A 14609-nucleotide genomic window follows, 5' to 3' on the forward strand; every position below is an offset into this window, starting at 1 on the left:
ATAGATATTAAGTTATGGGAGGAAGTTGGAGCAAGTATTTGGGATAGTTGACAATTATAATTCGGCATAGTAAATGGCACATAAATAATTTTATTCCTGGTTACAACTACAATTTCTAAAGAAAAACGAACTCGCGAGGCACGACTCGATTTATTTTACTCATAAATCTCTTGCAGATATTATTGAATATATTAAAGTTATGTACCTTGGTTACCCACACACATTCACATGAAAAAACATATACAATTAAGATACAAAATACAATAAAAAATTAATGTCAAGTAGTTAGTATCTAGTACAGACGTTACTCACAATCGCTTCTCTTAGATATTCACAAGGTAGCACTGATTATCAATACTGAATAATTATTTCGGAAATAATTTAAATCATGTTCTAAGTATTTGTTTGACGTTAAATACTTAAAAAATTTGGAACTTAATCTCATTTGACTATATCTTACGTATAAAAGTTTCTTCTTCGTTTAAAGGTATCGCGTATATGAATATTTTAACTTCTACGATTATTACTCATTTTAGACCTATTTGGCAATCGAAGAACTTCTGCGTAAGACATTTCTAAACGTTTTAATCGAGCGACTTCTTCAGAAGCAGTGCTTGGTTTATAGTCTCTGTACTCGAAACTACTGTTCTGATGATCATTGTTGTTCTGTATGTACACGTTATTTGAATGCTTTCCGGAATTGGGTGATTCTTTCGTTTTATTCGCATAACTGTATCCATTACAGACGAGACTACCATTTTGATTGGCGATTGTGAAAGGTCTGAACTTTTTCTTTCCACCGCTGTTCGACTTTGGTGGAACGGACTTGGAGTTTGTCGTCGGAACCACATCAGGCGTCGTTGGTCGCTCGTTATACGACAATTTTCTATTAGCATTTTTCTTTGAGATTTTCTTTTTATAATTAAGCGCTATACAAACTGTGCGATCCGTGTCTCGAATAATATCGTTTCTAGTTTTTGCCTGCGCAATCGTAGTTGTTTCGGTATTTTGTTCTTTAACCCCGTTCGATGAGACAGGCAATTGTACTCTGTAAGGCGGCTCAGATACGGCGGACGAGAACATGGATGACGTGACGCTCTGATTGTCGTCCGTAGTCTCGCTTGGAACGTCCTCTTGGAGTAAAATCGGGGATTGCTGTTGAGAAGCTGTCGTACTCGTAGAATCATCCAGCAATGGTAATTTTTCTCCTTCGTCTTTGGCTTCCGCCGCTCGTTTAAGAACGCTGAATATTTCGCTGAATAATTGCCTGTATTCCGGTGTTTTCCTAAATCTACTCTCGAACGGGCTGTTATCGTCATAAATGCTGAACTTGCAATCTTCTCCGTCCGCGATAGAACAAAGGAAGGAGCCGGGCCTTCCTTCCGTTTGCGTCGCTTTATTGCTCGTCTCGTCCGAGAATCCAGAAGACGACGTCTCGGCTTCGGAGAAGTCTGTAGGTGTAGCCGAGAGTATCTTCTTACCGCATACTTCAGTTTTGGCACGTGTAGCGTTTCCACTGGCAGGTTTCGTCGGCTCTTGTTGAATCTCTGTTTCCAACGTCGGAGTATGAAAGCTGTTAAATTCACCCGACATCTCTAGTTCCTCTTGCAACGACATAGGCGTTGGTACGCTGTCCTTTCGTCGTAGAGCCGAGCGTCTTTGAACTTCTAACAAAGCTTGGTATTTTTCTACTAGCACTCTGTAGGGATTCTTCAAGTCGCTTTGTCCTTCGTGTTGTTCGTTCGTATCCTGGAAGCAAAATATAGTCGTTTTATACATAGGGATTTCGTGGCAGTGTCATAGATCTTCAGGATTAATGCAAAGTAAAATTATGAAAAATATCAGACGTAACAAAATACGTAGTGGGTAACGATATTTAACAAAATTTTCTTCCTTCAACTAAAACTTGATTTTGATATATAATAAATTAAAATAATGGGGTTTTATTAGCTTGTAGGAAAAATTGATGATGTAACGATTCATCAGCACGAAGAAAATATAGTGGAAGTTCGTTTATATAAACGGAATTGTAGTAGTGCCTAATTAAGAACTTTAACTGAGCTTCTTATTATTTAAACTAGCGTTGAGCGTTAATGACATAAGATGTGAATAGGGGCATCCTTTCCGACATTATTATGTTTTTAAGAGAAAATGCTTCGCGAAATCTCCTCATATGAATATAAACTCTTATTAATCGAACGAAAAATCATGGGTGGTTAGGAGAAATCTTATTATAAGGACGACCTATGTCCAACTTGTATGAACCAACTTGCCCCCCGATAGTTTCATATAAACGTGGTTGTATTACATTAAAAAAAAAAACATCTACATCATTTAAAAATGCAAGGATTCTTGGATGAAAGGTACAGGAAACGCCAGATTTATAGGATGTTAAATAAAAACAACGATATTTGTTGTAAAAATGTTTTATTCAATATCATATAAATCTGGCACTTACATTGTACAATGCAATTTTAACAAATAACAAGTCGACTAGATATGCTAACAAATTGGTTCATGCTCAAAGTTGAACTAACAACTTCAGAAAGTAAATGCGGCGAAGCAAACTTAACTGTAAAAAAAAATAAATAAATAAATAATAAGCAACATCAGCAAATCCGACCTATTCGAATTTCACACGATAAAAAATTGCACATGGAAATAACTTATTCGCTAATTCGTTAATTTAACACAGTCTTTTTATTCTTTGGAAATTAAACTCTTTCTCCTCTTTTCTTTTTAAAGATATGTGTAATATCTACCTATTCCGGGGATACTAACTAGTTTCCTCATCTACTAATATTTTACACGTGTGAAAACATTTTTTCATTGATACGTGGCATTTTCCTATCATCGAAATATACGAGTAATCATGCTAGAGCCATGCTTTAATACTATCCTTGCTAACTTACGATATTAAATTCGTTATAATTAGATTCGTAGTAATGTAAGTGCTCAGTTATAATTGTCATCGTCATGCTATTTACCAACACCATTTTCAATCAGCCTTATTGAAGAAGTCTAATAAGTTTGTTATCTAACTTCAAACTTAACAATTTTTCTATATCTATCGATTTCGTCTCGAAATTTTTTAAATAATGGTACAAAATTAGGAACAGCCTAATCACAAGCCATATACATCTACAACCTAGAAGCTACAGAAAACTACAAAAAACTAGAAAATAAAAGTAACAGTTACTCAATTACAGTAGTCACCGGTATAAGGATAAATATTATACTCTGACTTTAATCTTAGTTGAATGAAAGACTTAATAATGAACAATTTCGTGAAAGTTTTGAATTAAATATCGGAATTTAATCAAAGCTAATGGCATTTTCGATTAGTACGATATGTTTGTAATTAAAGAATTGATGAAGATTTAAGCTAAATTTAGCTTTGATACGTAACTTTTGTCAAGTAGATGGCAAATAATTGTCTTTCGATAACATGTCATCTAACATGTAAAATACTCATTGTATCGAGTCTGTTTAACTTTCAATTAATTATCGTTGTCTCTACGCGCCTTCTATAGTTTAAAGCAGCTTATTACTACTTTTTGATGGCAACACTTTTCTTAAAATGAAAATTGGTATTCGGAACGGTTTCAATAACAATGGCATAACACACTCGTTTTTTATGTACCATATCGTATGGAAGAAAACAAAAATTAACGACGGTGTTTTCCATATACACGCGAAAGTTGTCCACAACAGCATACGAAATTCTTTATTCTCTTTATTTGCCTTGGATTTCTTAATCTTTGTTGGAAGTGTTTCCTAAAGCAAATAAAATTAAATTACTTTTGAATCTACTCGCGTAACTAAGAAGCTTTTACTAGATATATAGTGAAAAACAGAAGTATTGGCATGGACCAAAATTTCCTATAAAATACGGTATAAATTATAAGACATACTATCCATCTAAAATCATATCGTCGGGATATTATTTTGCGGGACGTACAAAGTGTACGAAATAAATATTGCTTGGAAAGGAGTAAAACAACGTAATTCAAGCATAGTCAGAGAGCAGAAAACAGAAAACATTTCATGCGCACACATTGTCTGACACAGCAAACATTGCACAAATGAACATGAAGGTACCTGAGTAACAGATACGGTGTCACGTTGAGTGTCATTTATGAGTGATTCAGCCATGCTAATGTCATCGTATTCTTCCTGGTTCAACATTATAGAGAGTTCGTCGTGTGTTTTAGATTCCATTCCGCGTAAACATCGTCCACATAGTTGGCCTCGTCTGTAAAAAGATGACAATTTTTCATTACGGAAATCGTACCAATGATTTTTCCCTGAATCCGTAAAAAGATCAATAGGTAGAGTAATCGGATAAACTAAAAATAATTTATGATCGCGTATGTCATAGTTGTGTACGTTAAATGGTTAAGAAAATAAGAAACGTGTTAAAATATTCAAATGCTTTTGAATATAAGATGTCTTACATAGGGGAAACAATAATATGAAAGATTTATTAATACCGGAAATATTTTACAAAGAATCTTTTACGTTCCATCACTTGAAAACTTTAGAAAATTTCAATCGAAAAAGTTTTCTATGACACCCACCTAACTTCTTCGAGCGTGTTTATTTCTTCTTGAAGATTTTTTACGTCTTGTGCTTTACCCCGCAAAACGTTCAACTGTTCTTCTAATGTAGTATTTTCCTGCAATACAGTAGTTAATTGTTGTTCGAGCTCAGCGACTTTCTTTTGCTCCCTTGTTCTTTGACTTCGCGCTTCCTGCACCTGCCTCAGCAATTCGGTAACTTCTTCCTCGTTTGTTGAAGCTGTTGTATGAAATTGCCGAACGTTCGAGTCAATGATAGCTTCTTGGAAAGGTCTTTGGCCACGTGAGGCAGCGCTCTGAAAAATATTTCCACGTTTCAATTTGATAAATACCTACTGCGCTCATTCATGTCGATTCTAGTACCTACAATAATATCTATAATAATTCTAGTTCTATAGTATATTAATAATATGTACTATCCTTGGTAATTTATCGCAAGCTATAAGTAACTGTACCTAGAGTATTGAAATTTATCTATCGCATAGTTTTCAAAGAGGCTTATAATTTTTCTGTAAATAACAACAAAAATTTTGCCAATACAATTTTTTGCTAACCGAATGCTGAAACGTTTAGTCAAACAGGATAGAAATTTCATCGGTAAATCGAACGACGTTACAACGATGAAATTGAAATTTTACCGTTCACAGCTTAGTATCAAATACAAAATAACCGATAATTATAGAACTTATCCGAGATCCTGCAAAATGAATTCTATGAATATTAATAACCTGTTGTATGCTGCCACCCTGCATGGCCGGTGCTTTCCATACAAAGGTCTGTGTTTGTGCGGTGTTCGTCGATTGACTCGCAGTCTGTTGCCGAAGTATACTTTCATGTTGCTCGTTTATCTCGTCGATTTTCTTCTGGAATTCCTCGCACCGAGCTTCCAAGTTCTCGATTGTTAAACACTGGCTGTTAACAAATTACGAGAAGCGTTTATTAATTACATAACATTCAACCATACCATTCAGCTTCTGATATTGATAATTTAAATCTATCAATAATCGTACACATATCGTTTTAATTAAATAATTATAATTAACTGTTTTATTAAAAGCATGCCATTCTAATAATATTTGATAATTCGATAGTTCTAACGTTAGTCGATTAATTAGTTGAATATTTTTAACTTTTTAAAACTTTAAACTTATTAAATATTTAAAACTTTTCTCTAAAAGTAAGTAAGTGAAAGGAAATTGAGTAACAGTAAATTTTCATACCTTTTGATTAGCTTTTTGTCACTTGTGTTCTCAATCACGAGACGGTGATTTGCACGTTCCAAATCCTGGATGCTGACTTCGAGTTGCTCATAAATTTTCAATCGTGAGTCGTTTACCTCCCTCAATGCAGCTGTTTGTTTTTTCATATACTAGAGAAGCATATTTCAATGTAAATAAATGGCTCTCGCGATTAGCATAAATTCTCGACAACGTTGTAACTATTGAAAAGTTACCTCTATTTCTTGCGCTTGTTCCTCAACGGTGGATTGGTGTGTTTTGATAATGTTTTCTAATTCCTTGTTCCGTTCTAAAAGTGTTTTGCCGAGTTCTGCAGCCAATTGCAAGTCTGAAATAAATTCCCAATTAGAGATTTCTCGGAAATTTCACGTAAAACTTTTATATTATGTATAGATAACAGATTTTTATACATTTGTAGGATATTTAAAGATTAAAAAAATTCGCTTTTCCAATTATATTTTACGGATAATCATATTTGAACGGTACGAGAAATTTAATAAAAAAAAAAAAAAAAAAAAAATGCAGACTTTTCATATCTGCGATTATACGAATTTATACGTACATTAACGCGCGTTCAAATAAAACGAATCGTTATACAGCGAATATCTGGAAAATTTCTCCCATATCCATTAAACATGATTTTACACACATTCCATGTAATATTCCCAACGATCATTAAAAAGACAAACGTTTCTTCTCTTAATCTACCAGTATACTCCACTATATCGATTCATTTGGAAATTTATAAAAGAATAAATGGAATAAGCAGTTAATTTCCTTGTCCTTGAAAGGTTTCCCGCCAATAGCGATCGGTGATCACACATCACAATTATTACGTGTATAATATCTTATGGTATAATATAGTACGATAAAAAACGACAAGTGTTGCTGATATAAATAACAGTTACGCCTGAGACATTGAATTTCTTGATTTCGCCTGTGGCAAAGCTCCTGTGCCTGATGATAATAATAATAAAAGTATCATGCGCGTGCAAACGTCGCGTCGGTTCGTCGTTAATTTACGTGTATGTAATTAATTACAATAGGGTCGATCGTAATAGCGATCCAATCTATAATTAAGCTCCGACCGAGCTCCTCTCGCTTGTTAACGATGACAAAACGATCGCGTGACAAAAGATCGAGCCTGGAGTTTCGAATGATTCGAAACGACTGTAAATCGAAAGGATAACGCCGTGGATGTTCCGTACAGTTGAACTTGACGGCGAGTGTTCTGCTTCGTTGCATTTCCTCGATCTAAAACTGACGACCTCCAGCGAGCCTAAAGGCAAGGAACAAACGGCGTTCTAGCTAGGGCTAAGGACCTTCGTGGTGAGGAAACGAGCCAACTACCGTTTTTTCCTTCCCATCCTCAGCTGTCATTAATGTCCCTCGATTCACTTGAACAACGTACAACGACAAATGCCATTCTCTTCCCCTTTTTCCCAATTCGCACACGCTTTACACGCGTAATGGGAAATCTCACGACGATAATTGTAGCTGTAATGTGACGCTGCTTATTTTTTATTGCACCTTGTAATTTTGCGTTATTGTTGCGCTTCCATCTTTGCGCAGATTATAAATTATTCATGTTCGTAAACTATGTAATTCGTGTTTGAAAGAAAGATGCAAATGTGTTGCGAGGTTTTATGACACGAATATTTCATTCGAATTGGTCTTGTTTAAAAATTGTTTAAGCCCATACGAAGACGATAGAAAAAATAATCTACGTGTTTGCTCAAGGACGTGTAAATCATTTATTTCATCCATCCAGTGGACATAAATTACGATACGAACTTCCGTAGAATGGCAGTAAAACTGGTAATTTCATTGCATTTTATTTATTCAAACGAAATTTTAATTAATGCCCGAGTAATTGAACTTTGTTCGCTGAATTCTCTTATCTAAATTGTGAACTCCTATTATGCGTATAAAAAATAATAGGCGGGAAAATTCGCGAACTCTTATTGTACGAACTCCAGTTATGTGAACTGCTTGTCCTGGCGGACAGGTTCAGACAAATGGAATTCTTCTGTATTCCGTAGAAGTTTATACCGCACTTTGGCATGCGCTAGATAAATAAAATAAGCGATTGATACCTGTTATCAAGTTTTTAAGACAACACCGAGATACGTTACTCTGCTATTATTTGATTTTGAAAACATTTTACGGAATTTGGATAATACCACTGGATCATGTACCCGATAAAAATTCACATCTCTAAGTTTTCTTTTTCAAGGATGAATTAAAATATAGTTTGCGAACATAGATAATTTATAGTACAAGGTAAATGGCAATCACTTTGAAAGAAGAGATATATCGTATACACATCGTTAGCACTGTCATTGACGCGATATCTTGCTCATAAATGACGAAACGATTTAATCGACTGCATAGCGGATATTTTAGAATTCAAGTTTAACGAGCATGCTGTCACGTTTGACTCGAAAGTTCTGACATTAGATAGAAAAACGTAGTTTTCCGTTATTCCCGCACTTCCGCAAATTCGTTTCCCTAAACTCATTCAGAATCAATTCGCCGCGCAAACGCTCCAACACGAGGCCACTGTTCCAAGAACTTTGACATCACGAAAATGATTTTCCATTTTGGTATACCTTGCGGATTTTCAAGATACGACAGCTCGACGGAGTAATCCCAACAATCGAAGGAATTTAGCGGCGCCTGCGGATCGCAGACTACGTTATGTCTGCTCATCTTTCCAAGCTCCAGAATCCTGAAAGATGACCCGAACTTCCACTTTTTCTCCTAACACTAGTAACTCGCTAAACGTTCCTCAACGTCACTTTCAACGTATCTTACGAACTGTTCTTCAACACGCACTAAACGAACAAGATTTTCACTTGGTCCATCCAGATGATACGATTCGCGAACGAACGTTCCACGCGGAGGAGTCGGGTTATCGACCACAACCGGTTCCAACGAAGGTAGCCGGTCTTCTGTGAATTGCTAGGTAGCCGAGGAACGTGTGCAGCCTAAACGTCGAGTGCCCATCCACTGCTAACTTGCCTCCCTCTCTTCACCTTTATTCCCCTATCCCCTCTCTACTCAGTCCTCTCGCCAACTCTTTCCTTCCCTTCTCCCTCTCTCTTGTTCTTTTTCACCTGGTGCAATTCCCTTCTGGCGATGGCGAGCATCTTTCCTCGGGTACTGCCTCCCTCGGGTACTCTCACTCCGCGTGGCCACCTCTTTTTCCTTTCCCTTCTTCCCATTCCGTGAACGCGTATCTGTTTCTCTACCGGGTATACACCTCTTGATACACGTGCAAACTGTCCCACTTATGCTACCTTTATTTCAAACGATCAACGTCCATCACGGCATTGTTATTTGGGCACATAGATATTTCGTTTATAACTGACGTGTTTGTCGGCCAGGTCTCCATCTCGACTCTGATCGTCAGCGGTAACACGCTACGTAAGTACGCAATTGAAATTTTCGGCAATTCGGGCAGTTTCGAGAACGCGTGAATAAATAAAATTGAATATCGAAATTATGTAAACATATCTTTTACGTTACGAGGTAGCGCGGTAATTAGTGGCAAATTCTCCGCACTGGAAATTCCAGTTGTGTCGAGATTTTTGTTTTTCGGTGAACTTTGAATCTTTTCCGAGGTATTCTTACGTGACCAATTCGTATAAATATTTGATTAAGAAAACAAGCGAAGTATCAAATGTCGGATAATCAACGGCATTCTCGTTTTAATCAGAGTGTACAGCACGATTCGAAGATCGCAAACGAATCGGTAGAAGAGCAGCTCCTTAGCCGTACGAAGCTCGCGGATAAATAAATATACTTTTTGTAGGCGGAAAAGCGTAAAATTAACCATCGAACACGTGGCGCGTTACACAATGAATCGCGGGAAGACCGTCGAGTCGCATCTCGTTTGATCGCAAGACGCGAAATCTCTTGCCCGGCAGTCGTGGAAACCACTTGCTCGTGGTATTTCGATTTAAATAACCCCTGGTGACCTCGAGCCCGCCGCTGAATCGATTCTCCTGCCGAATACTTTCTCCTGGGAATGCCTCGCGAAACATTATTAATCTCTTCATCGGCCGAAATAAAAGAAAGGAGGCTATTGTTGGCGTGGACCCGAGAGCCTCGTAGAAGGCGTAGCAACCGCACAGGTGCACCTATACGTGTACAGAGCGGCGACCTTTCCAGAGCACAGAGGAATACTGCGTGGCGCGTGAAACCGCTTTGAAAATATTACCGATATTAAGTAGAGTATGTACGTCAGCTGACTGGATCATTATCGCTCTACCACACCCTGTACGCGAGCATGCCGCGTGTAGAGTCGACTTTTATAAAGCAACAACAAAGCACGTGGCATGTCTTGCTGTAAAACGTAATTTCACACTTGGGTTTAGCGGGCGGCCGGCACGAGTGTGGGAAATAGTCGGCGGATACAGGTCAAATCGTATATCAACGATCTCCGACGATTTCCATACCTCTTCTATCCTTGTTATTTTATCGCGCGCTTTTCAAATTTAAGCGCGCCGCGTTCTTCGTTACGCTCCGCTTTATTCCCCTTTGTTTCGATAATACGAAAAAACGTTGCACACTGTTAGAATATTTAAGTCTTCTATTCCTATAAGCACCCACAGCTACCACCTTTGATTTATCCTGTAACAAAAGCGTATTTGCAGCTTGCCTGCAGGTGCTTATCGAAGGGTTAAACGAAAGTACGTATTCCAGTCGTATTTCACGAAACTAATCGCGCGTTGCCGCGAAACTATTCCGTTTTCACTTATTGTTCAAATAAAGCGACGCGTAAAAAATTTGCCATTGGCTTAAACGAATCATCCGCTCCTGCGACCCGTTGAAATACGTGGTTTTCTTTCCCATCATTGTGCCGAACAGGGCATAAAGCACACACGCGACATTCTAGGACTATTTCTCTCGAAGATGCTCGCACCGTAAATTCCACAGGTCTCCGTTGTTCTGGATATCGTTGTTTATTTTCGCGTACGTTCGCAGGTGCGTGCAGTTTGAGCAAAACTCGAGAGAAACAGTCTCTTTCGCTCTGCGATTCTTTTTACGGCAACACGACCTTCGCGGACGAAATTTTTCGCGAAGAATGTTTGGTAAAAACAGATATCGTGAAATTCATTCGACGTATAAATCTGTAAAACAGATACGATTCCTTGTAAGATATAACTGTCGAATTAAAAATTTAGTATTTAATTTTCAACGTGAGTAGTCATTTTTGTAAGACAGTAATTTTTAACCCTTTTCTCTAATAATCGAAGCAAGATCAAATAGACACATGATCGCATTTAATTTCTCATATAACCATCATAGTATTCACGTAATTATCGTAATTATGCGACGTTATACGTTTAAAACACGATATATACGGACTCGTATAATTTTTGTGAAATTTAAATAATAATTATTATACGGTACCTTCATTCATCATTATCTGCAAACTTGTCCCTTACAAAAAGTTGGTTCAACAGGTTTAACGACTTATTAAATGTAGTATCTGCTTCCACTTTCTACATTCTATATACATATATTACCATCATTATCTTCCTGTATTCGGTTCTTCTAGCACGAGCATCTAAGATACCTTCACCTTTGCTTAGAAGGCAAGAAAAAGCAATAACAGAAAATTCTTTTATTCGAAGGGGCAAATATCCTGGTGAACGAAGATTTCTATTTGCATTTTATTCTAATTTCTCTTCTGGCATCATTAACAAAAAATAAGACGTTTCGAATTTCAATTACTCGTCTCTGTACGAGCTGTGAAATTACTAGATACGTCCAAGAACGAGCAGTCCGAACTGGTCTTCCGTGGTTAACGGAATAAATTATTTCGATTACTTTGATATCAGCTTCGGCGTGAAATCAAAGAAGGAAAAAGGAAAAGAAGGTAATCTAACGCTTCATTCATAAACGAGGCGCGAGAGCGTTGTACCTATTCTCCGAGAAATCTCTTCTTCTCACGAGCCAGAAATTATAAAAACAATGCGTAATAATGCACGATCTTATCTAATGTAACCCGTCAAAAACCTAAATAATTCGTGACAAGCGGTATATGTAAGCAACTTACATGCACGTATACGATATGTGCGAAGAAAGCTCGGTCGAAAGCAAATAATGAAAGTCAGCAGAAAGCAGAAGAGCCTGTTTCGTCGTTTCGATGGACACGCGACAATCCTTCGAGTCGTAAGCATAATGGCGAAAATGATACTTATCTTAATTGCAGTCAATTAATATCCGGAAGCCGAGCGAACGCCGATAGAGATACGTGTAATAAGTTGCAGGCTTTATTAGCGCGCTGTATCTAACGAGATAATCCGCGGGATACCTCATTTGGTTTCTGACACGCTGTTTCGTTGAAAATCAACCAATCACTGCTTTGATTGGTATAATACAAAGTTGTTTGTTGACGTTGGAATTGATACCGTATCGATATTCGTCGATAAATTCTCGCAAAATTGAACTGTTACTGTCGATAACATTTTAAAAGCCACAGGCCACGAGTTCTTCGACTGTTTTTATTATACAGGTTTAATCGTTACGAGTTAATAGTTAACGCAATATTGTTGATTAATAAAAGAGTCGAGTTTTACAAATTACTGGACGTTTTGAGAATCATTTCCGACTGAAAAATCGTTACTCGGTCCGAATATTCGAATATCGAGCTGTTTGAAACTTTATGGAATATCTATTCCATCGCTATCTGCACTCGATTGGAAATCATTAATCCGAAAGGGGACAAGTCAAGAGAAACATGAACACGCTGTAACTCGCTTTCAAACTATGTGCAAATTTATGCGCATTAATTCGAATCGATAAAACGCGGCTTTACAACACTACGCTTCTGGTACTTTCATAAAACCGCGCATTAGCGTTTCGCGCCTAAGCTTGCTGCAATAACATTAACATCCTCGAACCTTATTGACATAGTAAAAGACTGGTTGAGGTGTTGTTGCAGTGCTGAAAATGATTTGAGAAGAAAAGCATACCGATAATAAATTCTTTTATATATATGCTGTTCGTGCTTAGGAAACTCTTTTAGTGAGAGAAAAACACGATTCGCTGCAAATCGACGCAAAGAACGCAGCAGGATTGAACTGCGGAATTAATGAATCGAACCGCTATGACAGATGTTCTATATGATTTAGTTTGTCGTGGCGGCTGATGGAATTGGAAAGGAATGTCGCGTTACACGTTTGAAGATTACGCAAGAGCGTGAGAAATGACTAAATAATACCAACTGTCGTAACTTAATGATATATATAAAAACAATAAAAGATTAAGAAAAACCTGTAACGATACAAATGATTGTTATATTTTCATTTGTTTAATCATATTCGTGAAAGCACATAAATATATCTGCGATCTAGCAACGAGACAAAGCATTCAAGAATATAATTATTATCAATTCAGCATTTCAACAATCGAATTCGATAAGAGATCTTGACTCACCACAAACGTGAGCAACTATTTATTAAAGTCTATCAGCGTATCGTTTTAATTACGAATTATGAAAAAAATCCTATTAGAGGTATTTAACTGTATCTAATTATATAGGTATAATAGGAATTCGTATCTTCGAGCGATCGATCTACTGACAATGTAACCATGTAGGGATGTAGCAAATGCAAAAACATTCTATTTTCTAATGGTTTACGACGATGTAATTACACCTTCGAAAGCGTGTTTCTTATGTGTACGTGCAGGTACGTACACACGTGGACACACAAATGTGGATGATAATTTAGGAAGAAGCTTGTTCATGCACCTAGCGAACGGCGTTACGTGAAAATTACTGTCCTGACGATAAATACTGAATGGCTAGTTTCACATCCTTAGGGCTTCGATGTCTCAAGAAACTTCCGTACTAGAAATGGATATTTTATTTGTCAAGTTTCATGCGAATTTAATTAAAGACAATGGATAATTTCGAAGAAAATTACATTCTACGCGGTGGAATAATGCTGGACCCATCTATCGAAAATGAATCTGTGGAAATTACGTTGGACGTTAGACATCGGAGAAAAAAATTTGAGTGAAAAAAATTAATTGAACACTTGGAACGATAAACAATGTAAGTACCGTCAGAAAGCGAAGATTTCTAATAGATATGTGTTTATAATATTTATTACCAAATGCTGTGGATTTTCAGTGATCAGCACATTTACAAAATTTAGTTAAATCTACTTCTTTACACGCTGTACTTTTTTTTTTTTACTTTCACAAGTAACATTCAATGTTAATATCCAAAGACGAACATCGAGTCTATATTAGGCACTCTGCGTTTTTCATCGACATTTAAGGAGATCAGCGAGGAATATTGTATTCCAAAACGCTAGAACAATACGATACGGGAAAATACTTGCATTGTTTTAGAAAGGAAAATATAAATAATTATGCCAAACAGTTTTTGCTTTAGTGGTTACGCTAATTGAATGAGTTGAGTTCTTTAAGTGAGGAGAACGGATGCACATGTCTATTGCGGTAAAAGTGTTTTCAGCACGAATTCACATGTTTCTTCAAACACTTTTAATTTTTCTGGATACACACAGTTTCGTTATTCTTTCTGTTCGTCTACTTGTTAATTTTGACAAGTTGCGTTTTCCGTAGAAATAGTTTATTACCGAAAGTTGGCATTACCAAAAGAAAAATGCCGCAAGTACCGTTTTGTTCATACAGAGGTTCAAGGATGAAGAATTTCGATAGTTTACATACAATTTACGTATGTTGTATGAACTGGCGAGTAGAATACGAAACGAATTTATCGTGTTATTCGGCATTCGTGCACGTA

At 36.9% G+C, this 14609-nt stretch overlaps 1 protein-coding gene across 3 annotated transcripts in view; it reads right to left on the minus strand.

Annotated features, from left to right (window-relative positions):
* Positions 1-70: 70 nt before the first annotated feature.
* The window catches only part of LOC126864481 (cerebellar degeneration-related protein 2), a 39906-nt gene continuing 25367 nt past the window's right edge, over positions 71-14609 (minus strand). For 2 of the 3 annotated variants that reach the window (XM_050615862.1, XM_050615863.1), the window contains 6 exons: positions 6034-6146; positions 5801-5949; positions 5309-5492; positions 4581-4876; positions 4102-4255; positions 71-1749 (listed from right to left, as the gene is read on the minus strand). In XM_050615862.1, coding sequence (XP_050471819.1) covers positions 508-1749; positions 4102-4255; positions 4581-4876; positions 5309-5492; positions 5801-5949; positions 6034-6146 — 2138 coding nt within the window. In that variant the 3' untranslated portion in view covers positions 71-507. Of the gene's footprint in view, positions 1750-4101; positions 4256-4580; positions 4877-5308; positions 5493-5800; positions 5950-6033; positions 6147-8430; positions 8573-14609 lie in introns of those variants that run through there. The other variant, XM_050615861.1, reaches the window with a different exon arrangement.

The sequence above is a fragment of the Bombus huntii genome, chromosome 4, assembly GCF_024542735.1.
Source record: "Bombus huntii isolate Logan2020A chromosome 4, iyBomHunt1.1, whole genome shotgun sequence".
NCBI lineage: Eukaryota > Metazoa > Arthropoda > Insecta > Hymenoptera > Apidae > Bombus > Bombus huntii.